Source organism: Megalops cyprinoides, chromosome 17 (genome assembly GCF_013368585.1).
Source record: "Megalops cyprinoides isolate fMegCyp1 chromosome 17, fMegCyp1.pri, whole genome shotgun sequence".
Lineage (NCBI taxonomy): Eukaryota > Metazoa > Chordata > Actinopteri > Elopiformes > Megalopidae > Megalops > Megalops cyprinoides.
Window position 1 is genome coordinate 19,517,284 of NC_050599.1, and position 16,766 is coordinate 19,534,049.

The 16,766-nt window shown below is 40.8% G+C and overlaps 2 protein-coding genes across 2 annotated transcripts; one reads left to right on the forward strand and one right to left on the reverse strand.

The window, feature by feature from the left end:
- The first annotated feature begins 2,369 nt into the window (after window positions 1-2,369).
- LOC118792453 (paired box protein Pax-6-like) lies at window positions 2,370-4,024 on the forward strand. Its single transcript, XM_036550307.1, has 4 exons — window positions 2,370-2,421; window positions 2,856-3,079; window positions 3,329-3,616; window positions 3,698-4,024. The coding sequence occupies exons 1-4, from the start codon at window positions 2,370-2,372 to the stop codon at window positions 4,022-4,024; spliced, it is 891 nt and encodes a 296-aa protein (XP_036406200.1).
- Window positions 4,025-5,998: 1,974 nt separating this feature from the next.
- LOC118792165 (protein lin-9 homolog) lies at window positions 5,999-15,667 on the reverse strand. Its single transcript, XM_036549912.1, has 15 exons — window positions 15,609-15,667; window positions 12,795-12,827; window positions 11,974-12,065; window positions 11,459-11,563; window positions 10,643-10,773; window positions 10,386-10,511; window positions 9,990-10,147; window positions 9,441-9,574; window positions 9,177-9,302; window positions 8,827-8,928; window positions 8,654-8,734; window positions 7,958-8,083; window positions 7,431-7,613; window positions 6,707-6,804; window positions 5,999-6,387 (listed from the first exon to the last, which is right to left on the reverse strand). Exons 1-15 carry the CDS (start codon window positions 15,637-15,639, stop codon window positions 6,282-6,284), a joined length of 1,632 nt encoding a protein of 543 aa, XP_036405805.1. The 5' UTR covers window positions 15,640-15,667; the 3' UTR covers window positions 5,999-6,281.
- Between the last annotated feature and the right edge of the window lie 1,099 nt (window positions 15,668-16,766).

A 16,766-nucleotide genomic window follows, 5' to 3' on the forward strand; every position in this document is an offset into this window, starting at 1 on the left:
CCATCAGAGGGTCTGTGCGTGAATCAGTGTTCCTCTTGTTTTAATCAAATTAACTGCACTCAATGCTCCCAAAACACAAGCACAAAAGAAACCTAAAGTCCTAAGTGGAGAAACTAGACAGTACAAACACTTTGATGATGCTAAAAGCAACATGTGCACATTAAGATCAGATGTACATATGCATCTATGACTCAAAGTCATACAATCAACGCAACATTTTAATGCCATCTCCTGGGTACAATACCAGTGTTATCATTTGATCTATTGCTTTCCCATTCTAAAAAGAACTTGATAATGGCCGTTTCTGCTTGAATCCTCTAAACTGTCATTAATATAGAGGTAAAACAAAAGTACACAGAGGCCAGGATTCATAACACGGTTGAGAGCTAATTCAGGACAGTTCTGCTGGGGTTATTCTAATACACTTCAGAGAGGCTGGGAGCGCCTGGCTAGTGGGACACCGCATCAGCGATACAATTTACATCCATCTGGCTCATCTGGCTGGGAAATCACCTGGTGCAAAAACCCACCTCCTATTAGTGTGATGATGTGTATCCTACCGCCTGCCTCAGCATGACCCAGGTCACCTGTGAAACCAGAGCTCTTGGTTGCAACTGAGCTTCCCGATTCATAAATTAATCATAAAACCCAGATGACAGTTGCCTGTGTTGTATATGTGTTTCAATACAACAAACTCCTGGGTGCAAGGGATGCAATGTACAGAATGTGTAATTGTTTTACAATTTACTTGCACATTTCTGCCTGCCACTTTTTCCATTTAATGTCTTGTGTATTTATTGTACCTATTGTCCTGTTATTGATCTTATGCAAAGTAGCTTATATTCTCTTTGTCTTTCACTGTCTGAATGTAGCATCATGGGTCCCAGGGAAATGATATTTCAACCCTACTGTATACTTGTATATGCATGGGCTGACAATAAAAGCTCTCTTGACTTGACCTGAATGCTACACAGCTGTTATACTTCTCCTACACTGACTTCCAAAGGAAAAGGTAAAAGAGGAAGCATGTAGTATAGACTCACCCAGCAAACAGCAGCTGACTCCAGAAATGAAACAGTTGGGTCAGCCTAATCTTTTGAAGCCCTATGTCTCAGTGGAAATAAATATATATATAGCATGTATATATGCTAACTAATAAGGACACGGATATACATTTGTGGATAAGCACTGGTTGGGACATACGTTTGGAAACTTTGTTGTACCCCTGACCAAGGTCTCACAGTCAAATTGCTCCAGCATCCAAAATACTTGGTCATTAATGTGAATTGTCTAATACAAGAAAGAAAGTGCTAAATAGGTAGAAAGGATTTGCAAAGCACCATAAACATTGATGATGGTGAACATGAGAGAGCTTCACTGACAAACACTTGGATCTTGTGTGATGACCCCCCCATCTCAGAACAATGCATTACACTCACGTCTGTGTGTGTGAACTTGTGTCTGGATGCTGACATCTCCAACTTACTCCCTGGGTTCTGGGCGGAGACCGGTCATTGATCCAGGATGTTCCTGACAAGGAGCTTTGAACTGGGGTTTGTGTATTGGGATGACTTTGTTGTTGGTAAAGATGATTCATTTTGATTACTTAAGTTCTGAGTAATCACAAAACGTCTGAACTACAAAAGGTGTGGTATTTAAAACATTGATGATTGAATGTCATAAAAGTAAAAAAAAGCCAAAAAACAACCTTGTGCAATACAGTAGATGTATTAATATTGTGCGATACAACAACAGAACTTAATTACAAATATTTTTTTTAAGTATGAATGTTTTTTTTAAGTATTTTGCCTGTGTTTATTTTTGCCATTATTTCTTCTCTTGGGCTCTGGTTATGTTTATTAAAGGCATGAGCACAATTTTCCAGCTATGTATGTATGCTGCAACAGATGTTTAAAGGTTTTATTTCAAATGAAACATGAATAAATATTTGAAAAAACACTTAGTGATTATAAAGCATACACTGGTATTCAATTTTCCTGGTAAATTTAAGGATTGGGAAAAGTAACAATCAGTGCATGTGGTCATCACTACTTTCATTTATTTTAAAGTCTTAGTGATTGTTAAGAAGATGTGTAGCCAATTTTAGACCTGTCACATTAAAACATTTATCATTTCAATAAAATTAAACTACACTATATAAAATATTAATTCATACATAGAATTTATGTAGAATTCTAGTTTAATTCCATATAAAAAGAAAGCACATTCGGCTAAGGTTTGTGCATTATTGTGGCAAACGTGCATTTTCCTTTCAGGATGTCCTCGGAGGAAGCTGTCAAAGATGAAAATGTTTTTCTATCAATGTGTATTGCCGTGGGGATCCCATTATACCCGTTAGAGCAAACAGCATGTCGGCCAACGATGAGGGCCTTAACTTCACACATCCTACCCATCAGACGGGTTGGGAACAATCGCGTCTGAAGGCATCAGCACTGTTATTTCGGTGCCAGTCGAAGTAAATCACCGCGCGTTCACACTTCTCCACCAACTTTGATCACCCAGACGTGATGTACTATATAATGGGGAATGCACCAGATGCAACTCAAAACAGAGGACGAACAACTAGGATGTCTGCTGTTCACGGCAAAATGCCAGTCGGAAACTCGGCGATGCAATTCCAGATGTTTTCAGAAGGGAATCCGGAGAGACGGGGAAACATGCATCTAATAGGTTAGTAGCCTACCTGCATTGATATACAGGTGGACTAACTGTTTATATATGTTTTCATAACTTTTAAGCAATTGTTGAGAACTGCATTTCAATTAGACCATTTGCTTTGTAGTAAAATGATTATTTAGAAGAAAATAACGGATTATTTCTCTCAATTCTCACAGAATTCAGTGGTGTGGCCAACGGAGCGAGTTATTACAACTCGGCTAACTCTGCATGTCAGAGGGCGGATAGCATGGCTCTTCTAACCCATCGGAGGAAGAGGACCAATTTTACTCAGCAACAGATTGAAGTACTGGAAAAGGTGTACTCCGATACCATGTATCCGGACATCTACCTTCGGGAAAAGCTCGAAGCGCTAACGGGTCTGCCAGAATCCAGGATTCAGGTAAGGACGTTAGGCCTGTTGGCGGTTGTTCAGAAAAATGTAATTCAAATGTATGTTCATTAGAATGTATTGCTGGTTATTATTAACACCAGGAACTTGCTAGGCAAGTTTATAGAGATCCATAAGGGAAAATAGGCTGCAGTAGGCTAATCCTTAATATGACGACACAATTTTAACATCTCACCTGTGTTCAACTTCTTTCTTGGTTTTGCTATCATGATTCGATTTAACATTGTAAATAATTTACAGGTGTGGTTCCAAAACAGACGCGCCAAATCCCGACGGCAAACAGGGCCTCCTGCCTCGATGAAACCGAGCCACGTTGTCAGCGGCCAGTTCACCGCGTTCGCCCAGCTTCAAAACCGGATGCCGCTTGAAATGCAGGGCATGGCCAACTTTACACTGGGAAACGACTTCAGATCACCACTGAATAACACGACGGAGGAATCGCACGCCAAGGCAAACCAACCAAAGAAAAGCACCGGTTATGGACATCCCGCCGTGTCTGGCACTTTCGATGCGACGACTGACGGAAAGGTTTGTCAGGGAGAGCGAGATAATCACACGGGCATCGCGGGACCCAGCGGCAGGGTGATCCATTACCCTAGGGAGAGGGAGCACCTTATGAAATCGCAGAATCTGTCCCAAAGCAACGTTGGCAAAGCACCGAAACATGTTCTGGTGGAATATGACAACTTCCCTCCTAATAAAACCATTGGGCCAGAGATGAAAGTGGTGATTCCTCCCATACCTTCACCGACAAATTTCAGCAGGTCTTCGCCTAAACAAGTATTGTGTCCTGTTCAACACCTGCACGTTAAGAGTAAGCCCGACAGTTTCGGACATTTCTCTCCAATCCGTGACGCCGAGCCGAGGGAGAAGTTTTCGGATTCCGATTCTGACTGGGAGAGTGGAGCCATCTCGGGATTTAGTGCCTTCTTGTAATAATTACGTAATTGTGTAAATAGTTAAAATAGAGCTATACTGCCGCTTAACGCAAATGTTATTCTCTTCTCATTTCAAATTTGCATTTTATTTATTGTATTTAAAAAGCATGTTTCAAAGCTCGTTGAGTAAAGGTGATTTGTAAATTTGTATTTTGTGTGTGCCCGCCGCGGAATGCTTTAAATTAAAAATCTTGCTCCGTCAATATTGTGGTCCGCTTCTGTCGAGTTCATCAGGGTTAAATTTAAAGAGCCTACAGATATAGCGCATGATACTGATAACTGGTACACACCGACAACGTACAGCGTATTTGTTTGAAGAGAGTTTTTAATTAAAATAACTGCAGGAAAAATACTTACAAATACACATTTAAGTATCGCTAGAATGTTCCAATGCTTACATAGCCACCCAGTGAAATCAACAATTATAAATAGTCATTACATTTTGCACTTGTGTTTAATTTTAAGGTTAAGAAGATGTCAGTGATGTAATATATACAATAGCTGCAAGTTATCTGCAAGTAAAATGGGGGTGTATTTACTACCTACATTTCAGGTATTTACAGAAGCAAAAAAATAGCGGAGGGGGCAGTCATCCATAAATGTGCCGAACAGATAGCGTTTGTCAAGGTGAATAAACAACTCTGCTTTAGAAAAATAGCAAAGAGATAACCTTATAAAAACAGAGGATAAAAATCTCATCAGTATTCTTACAGAAAAGTAAAAAAGTCACCTCTAAACTCTAGAGGTTTCCTGAAACACTTCTACAATAAACCCTACATGCTCTTCAAAGATAATTGCCTTTACATTTTTTAATTACACAAAATCACTACAAATTGTGTTCTTGGAAAAGTTTAAAATGAGAAGGGTCTTGCCATATATGCCGCAACAGGAAAATATTAAACTACAAAAAATGTGTCTTCCGCTGGATACATTTTGCTGCATACATCCCTCTATGAAGAGGCTGCATAGCAACAGATAGAATGTTCAAAACCATACAGAATGTGTCCATGTCTTGCAATTCTGTAGAATAATGTTTAAATTTTATACAGGTTACTCAAATCAAACATCTAACATGAACAAACTCTTGAATAATGCACATTATGAAGAAGCAGCATGAAGCCCTGTTTGGCACTAGATATCAACATGCTTGTTTCAACTAGGTGATGCTCTAATACAGCTATTTGCACCTCATATTCTGTTCAGTGCAGAGCATCACTGGCCATTTCTTTCATCAGGAAGGCAGAAATCCTCACCTGAAGGTAATATTTTTGCCCAAAACCTTGTTCAGCAAATTAGCCAGCTATCACTTCTCAAAGGCATGCAGCCCACCTCACAGGGGGAAAAAAAAATAACGGACGTCAGTTAATGCTCAGTGTCCCTTTAGGCAGACAAGTGACGTGTACATTGAAGAGGATCTGAAGAAACATTTGCGCTCTGATGAGAATCTTTCAGCTGCCAAAAAAGACTCAACATTCAAAATCCTTTTCTACAACGGACTGAATCTAAGAATTAAACGTACAGGAGAACTCAGGTGACATAAGTGGGTGAAACCAAGGAGAGAGAGCCAGACGGTAATTTCCCCCGCCACATTCTGGTAGCTGGTAGCATTTTGCCATTCCCGCTGAACGATAGCCTGTCTGATTGATATGTTGGATTCAGGCATCCGTGCGAGAGTCTACCGCGCCCATTCATAAAACAAAGATGTTCAGTTTAAGGGACCTCCAGAGACGTCCTCAGTCCACTGCATGAACTTTTAGAGGGAGCAACTCACACATACTAGAGAAGTACGAGCAAGGTCAAACACAGGTGAAAAGGTCTGGGCTGTGTGCCCTCTCCTTCTATAAACAGTCTTGGTATAACTGGTGCTAGGGTTAAATGGTGACCCATGTGAGCAGACAGAAAAAAAACTGCTTTGCAACTAGGGAAAAAAAAAACCTTGTAAACTCTGATCCAGCCACCCATTGACATTGATAATAAACATAGGATATTTCTCTGGGAATATGAAATGTACATGAAAAAAGGGGCAGTAAATAAATATTCCCAAAAATGGACAGAGGATTCAGTGCTGGACGTGCCATTAAAACAGCATGGGGACCCCAAAATCTGCCAAATTAGTAAACCAGAGGTGTGTATGAGACTGATACTTCATCTGTTTTTTGATGGACATATATTTAAATACTGGTTTTGATAGAAAATATATACAATAAACATATTTTTCGACTTGTACTGTACAATACTGAAGGGGCTCTAAAACCTCAGACTCTGTTGGTGTTGTTGGCAGCGAAGGCATGAAGGTTTCCCATCTGACTCAAGCCACTCTGAATGTGGGCCACGTGGATCTCCACATTGTTCTGAAAACAGCTGGAGAAAAACATCAAGATTTTTAATTCATCGGTGGAAGTTGATAAAAGGAAACAAATAAGATTCACAAAATGCATGCAGACAAGGCTAATAAAATCTGTACTGACCTCAGCATTACTAAAATTCAAAAGAAATTACTGGCGCAACACACAAAATCTACTCTGTTAACAGGTGTTTGTGATAAATCAGGTTACTTGGCTACCAAACTGCATATCTGGATAAAACTTCAACACGCCCTACAATTTCCTGCCAAAAAAATCTCTGTAGGAGGAGGAGGGCACATGTAATCAGAGCAGAGAGCATATGGGTGAATTCTTACCTGAGGTTTGAACTGTCTATTGAATTCTTGATGTCATTTAAAGAGTCCGTTAATGATTTAAATTCAAATGAATTCAAGTCACTTCCTTCTGCCAAACACTGAAAAGGAAAGACAAATCATTATTGAAATTCCGCTCATCTACAACATCACTCAATTAACTCACACTGCTCATTTCCTCATTTTGTAGCCTGAGGGTACACAGCCTAAAACGAGGAAAGAGGTTGGGATACAGTGCAAAGCAGTGAGAACGATTTTACAAATATGCTACAACAACATGTACAGTGCATTATTTAGTACGTCGCTGTAGCGGAATGAAATTACATGTACATTACTACATGTGCCAGAATATCATGACTGCATCTGCTGGCTGGGTGGTGTAATAACAATGGCACTCCATAAATTAGAACCATGTTATTAACACGCCTGCGTTTGGCCATTGCTTTTTAGGTACAGCATGCTTATTGCTCTAATTTAAGCAATGATAACTGTACTAAGGAAGTTATAAATGAAGAGCACGATATTAGTAACAGTATCATTTGTATAAATATATTGTACTAATAAAGTTCTTATTTATCAAAAATCTAATAAGCCTAATGGGCTATTGACTGAGTTGAACCTTGCCCATGTCCAGAAATACCCAAACGTAACTGCATTTTCAGCCCTGATCAGACTGCACAAAGCATTAAATGCTTGTGCTGCATGTGTCTGTGGGCGAGCGGCTTGCCTTGATCTGCAGCAGCAGGGCGGTGAGGCCGGAGATGAGGTCGGTCAGGCTCTCGCTGTGCACGCAGCGCTGGCCGCTGGGGAGGGTGTTGGCCTGCCTCACCATCTCCTGGGCCTCCTCCTCACAGCGGCGCCGCAGGTCTGTGGGCTGGTCGGCCGGCTGCATGCCCTGCTCGGGAGCCAGCTGGGGAGAGCACAGGAGACCCGCCTCAGAAACAGACCAAAGTCGCACGGGTAGCAGACCCTGAAACCGACGTTTCTTTTCTATCAAGTTATATTTGTTCATGTTCCGTTATAACAGCAGCAAAACCTAGAAAATAATTAGCATTTTGAGTAAATTCAATTTCCACACCTATAAACGCGTGTGGGACCATGACTTGCCCCGCTTATTAAATTAATAAACTGCACTGTCAGAATTGAAATATGCATAAAATATGAGAATCACTTCACACAATTTCATGTCATCACCTAGAAACAGATTACCTTACCCGCTTGTTTTAAGGGGAGTGCCACCTCGCAGTTCCTTACCTCATAGCAGTACTGCTGCACCTCATGCAAGACCTTGTTCAGGTCCTTATTCAGCTGCTCCAGGTCCAACACGATGGTGGCATACCTCTTCTGAAACTCAAACCCTATGGGCATCGAGTAGGATTTCTACCCGAAGGCAACGTTGCAGCATTAGATCACTTTCAGCAAAAACAGCGGGGTTCCACCAAAGCTCCTGACATGAATGTTGACTCATTCTTCACTTGCACAAGTCAGATTCATTTCCTCATGCCGTTAATGATGGACAGCTCATCAGGTACCAAACAAGCCGTCATGTGGCCCTGCATTAACTACGGCAGCACTCCATTGGCAGCAACAATTTGTCCCTTTAAGGTTACAGTGAGTCTCAAGATTGTTTTTTAGGGCTCAAACATAACACAACAATGGGCATTTAAGATACTTAATTAAGATTATTTAAGATAACAGCTACTGAGGGTGACAGCATGGCTTTATAGTTTGAGAATTAGATGCACTACAGTAAAATAACTACCTCCCACACACAGTCCGTGTAAGAAATTTGTAGTACAATTCTAATCACTGGAGAAAAAAAAAAAAAAAAAAAAAAACAGGTCCTCCATTTGTATTTGCCAAGGGTTCTAGTAACAAGTGGTATGTGTGGTGGTGGTGGTGGTGGTGGTGGTGTGTGTGTGTGGTGGGGGGGGGGCGAAATCATCTCACCAGTTTTTCAGCTTCAGTGTTCATTTCCTTCAGCTGCTTAATGTGTTCTTTCTTAATCATGAGAATTTTCGATAATCTTGTCTGGAAGGGAAGGTGTTCACACAGTGAGTCAAGGAAATGAAAAGACCTACCAAGCTGATTATGAAACTTAGGCTGAAGGAAGTGAGACTTACAACTTGTACAAGGAATTTGACAGGGAAGCCACCCAGCGTATCACCCTCTGTGCCTGACAGCTTATTCTTCCACGGTGACTGACCCAGCAAAGGATCGCTGCCCTACAGCGGACATGAAAAACAGGTTACAGAATTCACATTTTTTCAATGAGTAAGGCACACGTATGAGACATTATTTAATGTAAGCCTGGATAATTTGTACAGAAGCTTTTTTGTATGAAGTAAGCATGCATTCTAGACCAAGGTAATCAAACACATTTCTTTCCAATTTCTTAAATTACTATACACTGTGTTTTATAAAGAGCCAGGAGAATGATTTAAACGTTAGGCAGAAAGCTGGCCCCGGGTACCATCATGGGAGGTTGGGCTGACGGGGGGTAAGGCACACGAGGGGGGGTCATGAGGGCTTGGAACCGAGAGGGCCTCTGCTTCTGGGCAAACGCGGAGATGGGCATCGTTTCGTGGGGTTCGTTGCTCTGCGGGAAAATGGACAGAACATAAGAACCAGCTGAGTGGTCCACAGTGCGACATATACCGTTTTCTGGAAAAAATGGTATTAAACCAACAAATCTACATTGCAGGGTGACAGACTTGAGAATATAAGCCTGACTCACAAGAACTTCATAGTCAGGAACAGTGTGTGTTCCCAAGCCGTTTCTGTCGAAGGTTACTCTGTAGGTGGCCGCACTTGTGTCCACTGCATCGATCTGTCCTGTGAATAAGCCATCATGGACTCCCCTCAGACGAGCTGTAACAGACAAAACATGTCATGGACGGATTACAACTGGAGGACTACGATGGGAAATTGCTAAACTAATATGGGCTTTAGTTTCAAAAACCCTCAAACAAATTGCATTATAACTTCTGAACAAGAGCTACCAAAATTCACAAGCATGTACATTTACCAAACATAATCTTCATGCTACGGACTGTTACAAGAAAGAATTTAACATTCAACTTCTTTGACAAAAAAACCTCTCACTCCAGTTTATTTATAAATTCCGCAAATGCTGTGAGAGACGTGGGGAAAAAAAAAACATGGTTGCTCATCTTTACCTGGAAATAGCTTAAAACTACTGAACCACTAAAGAATTTTTTTTTTAACCTGAAACCCACACATTGCCTTGATCCTGATTTTGCATGTACCTGCAGCCTGCACTCACCAGTCACTTTGGTTCCTATGACTAAAGGGAGCGGGATCTCCTCCGGCAGGTCTTTGCAGTGTGACACATCTGTGAACTTCCTCTGCTGCAGCAACCGCATCTTCTGCCTCTTCTGCTTCAGCGCTGATCGCTCCTCTGCGAAGAAGGCTGATGAACACCTGGGGGGGGGGGGAGCAGGGGGTGTTAAATGTGACACCAGCACTCACCGAGAGACATTTTCACCGCCACGGTTTGTTAGCGAAGCCTCTTATAACCATGAGCCGAAATACGCAATACAAACCCAGCCCTGGATTTTGTCAACAGCTGCACAGTTTATGAAGGTGTAACAGAAATTCACACTCAAGTTCCAGGCAAAATTATGCTCTATAATACAACAGAGATAATTGGGCACTGTACCGTCTGGGCTTTCCCATCAGCCTTCTGATCGTTGCCCATTCAACCCGGGTTAACTTCCTGGTTTTTAAGTTCGGGAAAGATTCCTTCAGACAAAGACAGAAGTCATTGTCTCCTTCAAATAAAGGCCTGTGAACAAAACAAGGATTGCTGAAAGGCTGCAAACCCATATCACTGTACAACTGACAAATTCTCTCAAACATGGACATGTCAGATCTTTGGACAAAAGGCGATCTGTTTAAAACTACGCCATAACTTACCTGTCAATATTTGAATAAAACCATTCATAAATGCACCACTTGTGAGCTTTGGGCAGTTTGAGGAGGTTTCGTAATCTCAGCCCAATCTTTTGTGAAACTTTCTTATCTGGTGTTGAGACATTTGCAAATTTCTGTGGGGGAAAATGTGAAACAAAAAAGCAAAATTTTGTCATTAGATTTCAGAGCATTCCAAATGTATTCTACATTATCAATGCACATTTTGCTAATTATAATTAAAAGCATCTAAAGTCTAACAACGTTTTTCCTCAATCCTCAATTCCGCAATCAATTCCTAAACAATCCTGACCAGACTGGAGAGGGGAAAAAGAAAATAAAAATAAATAAGAAAAAATGGATTCAATGGACTGGAAATCCTGTGAGTTAAACCGAATTTGGTCTTCACCTGCATGCGTGGAAGCATCAGCCTGGTAACAGGAAGTTTTCCAATATCAACTCAAGCAGACATTACCAAAGCCATGTCAGGCATGTTTTGAAAGTTCATACTCAGATTTAAAGCATGAGCAACTGTACGCACAGAACCGTAGTGCTCACCAACTAAGTTTGCACGAAGAATGAGATATACTATATCTGAGTTCAGATATTTGGACCTTAAACTTTGCACCCTCATGTTTGAGATTTCTATGCCCTTACAGCTACAAAAAAGAAACTTCTCTTGCAAAAGGAGATTTATACAGCACTTTAAAGAGCAAACTCTTATCTCCTCTCCTTTTCATTGCATTCTCTCCTGTCCTATGAGGCTAAAGCTGCAACATAAGACAAAAGCTTGCTAATTTACAAACATTGATAAAGTCTTACCTGAGGTACTGTCGTCACTCTCTGGCTTCTTCTGGGAGACCTGGAATTGAGTTCCCTGTCATCCTCCTCACAGAACAGACGGCTCCTCTTAGAGCTTCTTGTTGGCTGGAAACAATTACGGCAACAGCGAGAACTTACAAATCCTGTGCAAGCAGTACAAACAATGACACGTGCATTGGCAGTGACCAGCGACACAGTAATCATGCATTGCATTTTTAACCTTGGGGAATGAGCTAGAGTCATGTCGTGGTAACCACCTGGAGAAGATGGCCTGAACATATTCAGCCGATGAAGTTGTGTTGGTACCACTGATTTTAACACTCACTCATACAGTTCACTTAACCAAACCCCCAAAACACACCCCCCTTCTAATCACTCGCAGTAATGCAAATCTTGACGATAATCAAGCTCAAACAGATGTAAAATAATTTAGTGATCAGCATGAGCTAAAATTAAAGGTCAGATGTGATTAATTTAAGAGTGCATGCAGAGGAGAAAGGAAAGAACAGTCTCACCGTTTCCATTGACGAAAAACTATTTCTTCCCTTGGAGTTTTGAGACTTTGGTAAATTGTGTTTCTCATTCCAGGTATTTGACAAACTTCCCTCTGGAATACAAGAAGGTGGTACACAGGCCAAATCCTTCAACATCGCCTTTAAATGAATGGAAACTTGAACTTTGTCATTATTAAAAAAAAAACCAATCCCACTAATATTGCAAGCAATATACCTATAAAGAAACATATACTGTTTTGCTTTTCTCACTCCAATCCATTTCCACATAAAGAGAAATAAGAATGTACTAGTCAAGCCTGGTCTTACAGGTCCACAATTCTGAGTATTCCCTTTACTGTATGGAAAATGACACATTTCGAAGTGCAAATAGGAAACACCACATTCACTAGCTTATTTTACTTTTCAAAAATCCAATTAAAATGGGATGACAGCACTGGTGGTAAATCAAATTATGTACAATCCATAACATCCACATCTTGGACAAATTACATCATTTGTGTTGCAGAGATGAACTGTCATTCAGCTGTCTTTCAATAACAACCTTATCTGCTGAAACTCGCCATTGAACTTTTAGTAACAGCATTCCTGTAATACCTCCCCTGTCCTGCTACATTTGTTAAAGGTATCTCATTTCCCCTACCCTGTCACTGACCGTAAACTGTATTATGAATGCATCCTTCTCTGCACTTTGTACAGTCTCACTGCCAACATCAGTTTCACGCAAACTGGTCATAACTTCAATTCATAACACTTTCATCAGTCATTCAACACATGCAACCAATATTATTCAATTTTAAATATAACAATCTGCAATGCATTACCTTTCAGACTCACGAGAGCTTTAGCTGATGAGCCTAAAAAGAGAAAAGGGATCAGACTGGTATTACAAGTAATGCAAGCAATGATTCCGGACAAGAGAAATATGAAGATCTTACTATGAAGATGCATACCAAGTTAGCAATTGATTGATGGCAAGGTTGGTACAGCATAACAAGGTAAGCCATCCATATACACTGTAAGATGACAACTGAACATTTCCATGAATGAATCTTGATTCTGAAACATGGTTTTGGATGTAACAAAACAAGGAAGCTATGTGACAGACCAAAGCAAAACACAGGGTTTCCAGTCAAACTGTGTTAATGCACATGGTAATGACACAGAAATGACCACCTCCTTGTGTGTCATTTGACAACTGGGAAATAGTGGACAGTTAGTTGGTAATAGAAAGTCAGTTAGATACAGGGCTCATCCATTGCATTTGGTGCCCTACAATCTTTTCAACATGGACATCTCTCTAGATAAATGCCTTTACGAGACACCAAAACAGCATACATTTTTCAAGTATCCTTTTTGATCATTCCAAAACTGCTTGAAAATGGGGCTTGTTCTGCATATGTGAACAGAATAAAAATGACCCATGTCTGCAATAATTTGTATTCCAGGGCGGATCTATTCGTGTAGTGCTCGCGGGAATGCCTGACAGAAGCCTGGGCCCAGATTATGGGAGTCTGTGCCCAGAAGACTGACCCTCATACAATTGGTTAGGCAACATCAGAAGACAAGTTCTGCATGTTCTCTGGAAGACACTTTTAACTGAGGCAAGTTAACCTACACACAGAACACAAACGTGAAGACTGCAGCATGACGTGGTGCAGGCAGAGCGTAGTTAAGGTTTGACAGCTTTGATGCTGAAACATCAGGAGGCTGCAGAGTGGTTGCGGTCAGGATTTGCAGTCTTGGAGGTCAAGCGCAGCCCTTAAGCATTAAGCATGAGTCATAGCCCACGATACAAACACCACAGTATTCTCAGCCGAATACGATAATGGAGCTCACATCACAATTCTCACATCTGAATTAAAGCTCAAGTCAAGGTTATAGATTTATGGGCTGACTAACTGTAATACTGCAGCCATTACTGTTTAACAGAAAGTGACAACAGTTTTGACAAGAGCTACACAATGAGGATTCGGTATTACTACTACAATGCATGTCTGCCTTTTTTCATAAATAAGTGTGATTGTGTAAGTAAGTACATGTCTTTCCAAGAGTGCACACGTGATCTTTGCTTTTATCTGCTCAACATGTTTGTTTGGAGCAATCTGCTGACAACCTACAATTTTACACTGTAGTCAGACCACAAAACTGCTGTTGGATGAAGGGTGAAGGAAGAATCTTTTCAATACTCACTTGACCGTTATTCACCGTAACGCAGAAATACCCTACAGCAAGCATTCATTAAAATCCTTTCATAATGTCAGATTGGGGGGCGCGGGGGTGTACAACAATAATCACCGTTTTAGAGCTGCTGGGCAGAAGACAGTTTTTGTGAGACAAGCAGGCCGATATAGCATATCAGAGTGGCCTGAAATTCTACTCTAGGTAAGGAGGTAAAAGAGGGATGTGGCAATTTTCTTCATCCAAATATGAATGACTTGCAGCTTCTATACATTTCCAGTGGAAGCCATTCAATTATATACCTGCTTAACAGCAACATGTCAATTGAATACACGCATCCAAATTATCCCTATGCTTTAAGCCATCAGTCATGTGCTGCAGAGACTGAGTGGCCTTACAAACACTAATCTGTGCTCAGTTTCAATGGTTATGCAGGTACCACGTCCCCTTGTTGATGGGGAAAAGATCTGCAATACCTACATATGCAAAGAAAGCACTGAAAAACTGCAAGGGTCAGGAAGGTCGGTGTTCATTTGGAACAGACTGACTTTTCTTTCACAATCACCAAGAAACGATTTCAAATAAAATGCCTAGCAAAAGATGTCTGTTCAATCTGCCTGAGGATTCCATAAGGACACAGCAAGATATGCAAGCCATATACATTACACTTAAAAATTTACATCCAATCATAGACAATTATACCAGCCGAATGTTAGAAAAAACAAAACATACATTATGTGAGGAAACGTGTGTCACAAAATTTTAGCTAGCTAATAGGAAGTTGGTGGGAAGTGTACATTACATTTTCATCGGCTATCAAGCCGGCTAGTCAACAGAATACTGCTGGCAAGCAAGCAATCCAGCAAGTCAAACTAGCCATCTAGCTAGTTGAATCGTCGCCCGTTTTTAGTTCGAACTAAAGACATTCCATGCTATCTAGCTATCTAACTAATTATTTGGGTTGCTACCCAAATATTGTGTATGTTCAAGGCTGGACAGCTCGCTGGCGATTATCCTTGTCGACAGCTACACTCCTGTTGTTAGCTACCAGCTAACTACACCAGCTAGTCACCACTCGAAAAGCCAGCTAGAATTGTTGTCAGTGGGGTGCATAGCTAGCCAGCGAGCGATCCATCTTTGTCTTATGTTTACGCTGCAAATTAATTATCTCGCTAAGTAGTCAAGAAACATTACGGGCAAACACAAGAACTCACCACCTAGCTAAAACTCATTGTCGGGATTGCAGCTAGCTAGGTAGCTAAAAGCAGCTGGTAACGTTAGTCATTGCTAAACCAGAAATATTTGCGTCACACAAACACCCTTAACACCTGGTGCTCGAGTTGTTATCACACTTTAAAATACGTTGAGATACCCATTTGAAGTATTAACGCTGGACGAATTGTGCCTGAAGATGTTACTCAGTTTTTCAGACCACAGTGAATTTTGTTATTACTCACTCTCGTCCAGCAGCTGCTCCAGCTCCGCCATCTTGAATCAGCCGCGCCGCTTTTTCAAAGATTGTCAGTCAGGGTGCATTGTGGGATAGAGGCAGCTGGAGAGAGGGCTGTTCGAAAGCAGGAATCTATTCGCTTAAATTCCAGTGAATTTCCAATGCAGTGCAACACAAGATTTATCAATCCTCTTTCTATATTTCCTCTGTTAAATAGTGTGATGAATTTTAGAGGTGGCACAGCTGTCTTCAAAGTTTGTCGTTTCCGGAACCGCCAACGCGTTAGGTGAACAAAACAAGCTTTATTGCAAATACTGCTAGAGATGAAAATGAATTTTCTTCGTAAAACAAAAAGGAACAATTTGTGTTGTGTGAACCGAGCAACTTTAATTTAACTAAGCGGTTAACAAATGAATGTTACTTAGCCACATGGAATCTAATGACTGCGCTGCTGAAAGGCATTCTGGAAACCAAACTTTGTCAAAGTAAAAGTGAAACAAATGAACAATCCACATATAGTATAATTATTGTACAGCTGTGCCAAGCCTTGGCTTGAACTGTCTAAAACAGCGCGAGCTTTTTCATATGGTATCAGAATTCTAACCTACTTTTGGATGTATCACTATAGTGAAAAAACAGAAATTAGCTCTATTCCACATTCATGCTGTCCATTTGTAGCCCTTGATGTAAACTCAGGCATTTTGTTGAGAGGAAAAAAAAAACCTGGGGCCTCCAAAACTCCAAAATAGAGGACTTGCAGCCAAATTATACTTCATGTAAGCTTTTTTTATGCGTAGGTTTGCATGATGCTAACATTACAACAGCCTGTGTTCAATTTCAAGAACTAACCTCACTTAGTCTAATTGGTGTGCAATTACCAATATCCAGACCTTTAATGAGTTTATTTATAACGGGAATGACATAATAGGTGCTCAAAATTATACTAGCAAAGATTCTAACAGCTGCACTTTTATTGTGACACAAAATGCTAGACAGTAGTGAACAGGGGATTTGAAGAACTAATCACTGGTTTCCACTCCACACTGCAGCAACATTAGCATTTTACCAAAAGCAGGCAGCATCATCCGATTACACTGCTCTTAATAGCGGCATATTCTGGACACATGACTCCTGCAATGACCTTCCCTTTATCTGAGGTCATCAT

What these genes read in the sequence shown, in the direction of transcription:
- LOC118792453 (XM_036550307.1), top strand. Translation starts at nt 2,370, where the DNA reads ATGTCGGCCAACGATGAGGGCCTTAACTTCACACATCCTACCCATCAG. An exon ending in TGCCAGAATCCAGGATTCAG is followed by an intron (nt 3,080 to 3,328) that starts GTAAGGACGTTA and finishes AATAATTTACAG; the next exon opens with GTGTGGTTCCAAAACAGACG. An exon ending in ATGCGACGACTGACGGAAAG is followed by an intron (nt 3,617 to 3,697) that starts GTTTGTCAGGGA and finishes AGGGAGAGGGAG; the next exon opens with CACCTTATGAAATCGCAGAA.
- LOC118792165 (XM_036549912.1), bottom strand. Translation starts at nt 15,639, where the DNA reads ATGGCGGAGCTGGAGCAGCTGCTGGACGAGA. An exon ending in CAGCCCAACCTCCCATGATG is followed by an intron (nt 8,929 to 9,176) that starts GTACCCGGGGCC and finishes TGTCCGCTGTAG; the next exon opens with GGCAGCGATCCTTTGCTGGG. An exon ending in CCCTGCTGCTGCAGATCAAG is followed by an intron (nt 6,805 to 7,430) that starts GCAAGCCGCTCG and finishes TTTCCTTTTCAG; the next exon opens with TGTTTGGCAGAAGGAAGTGA.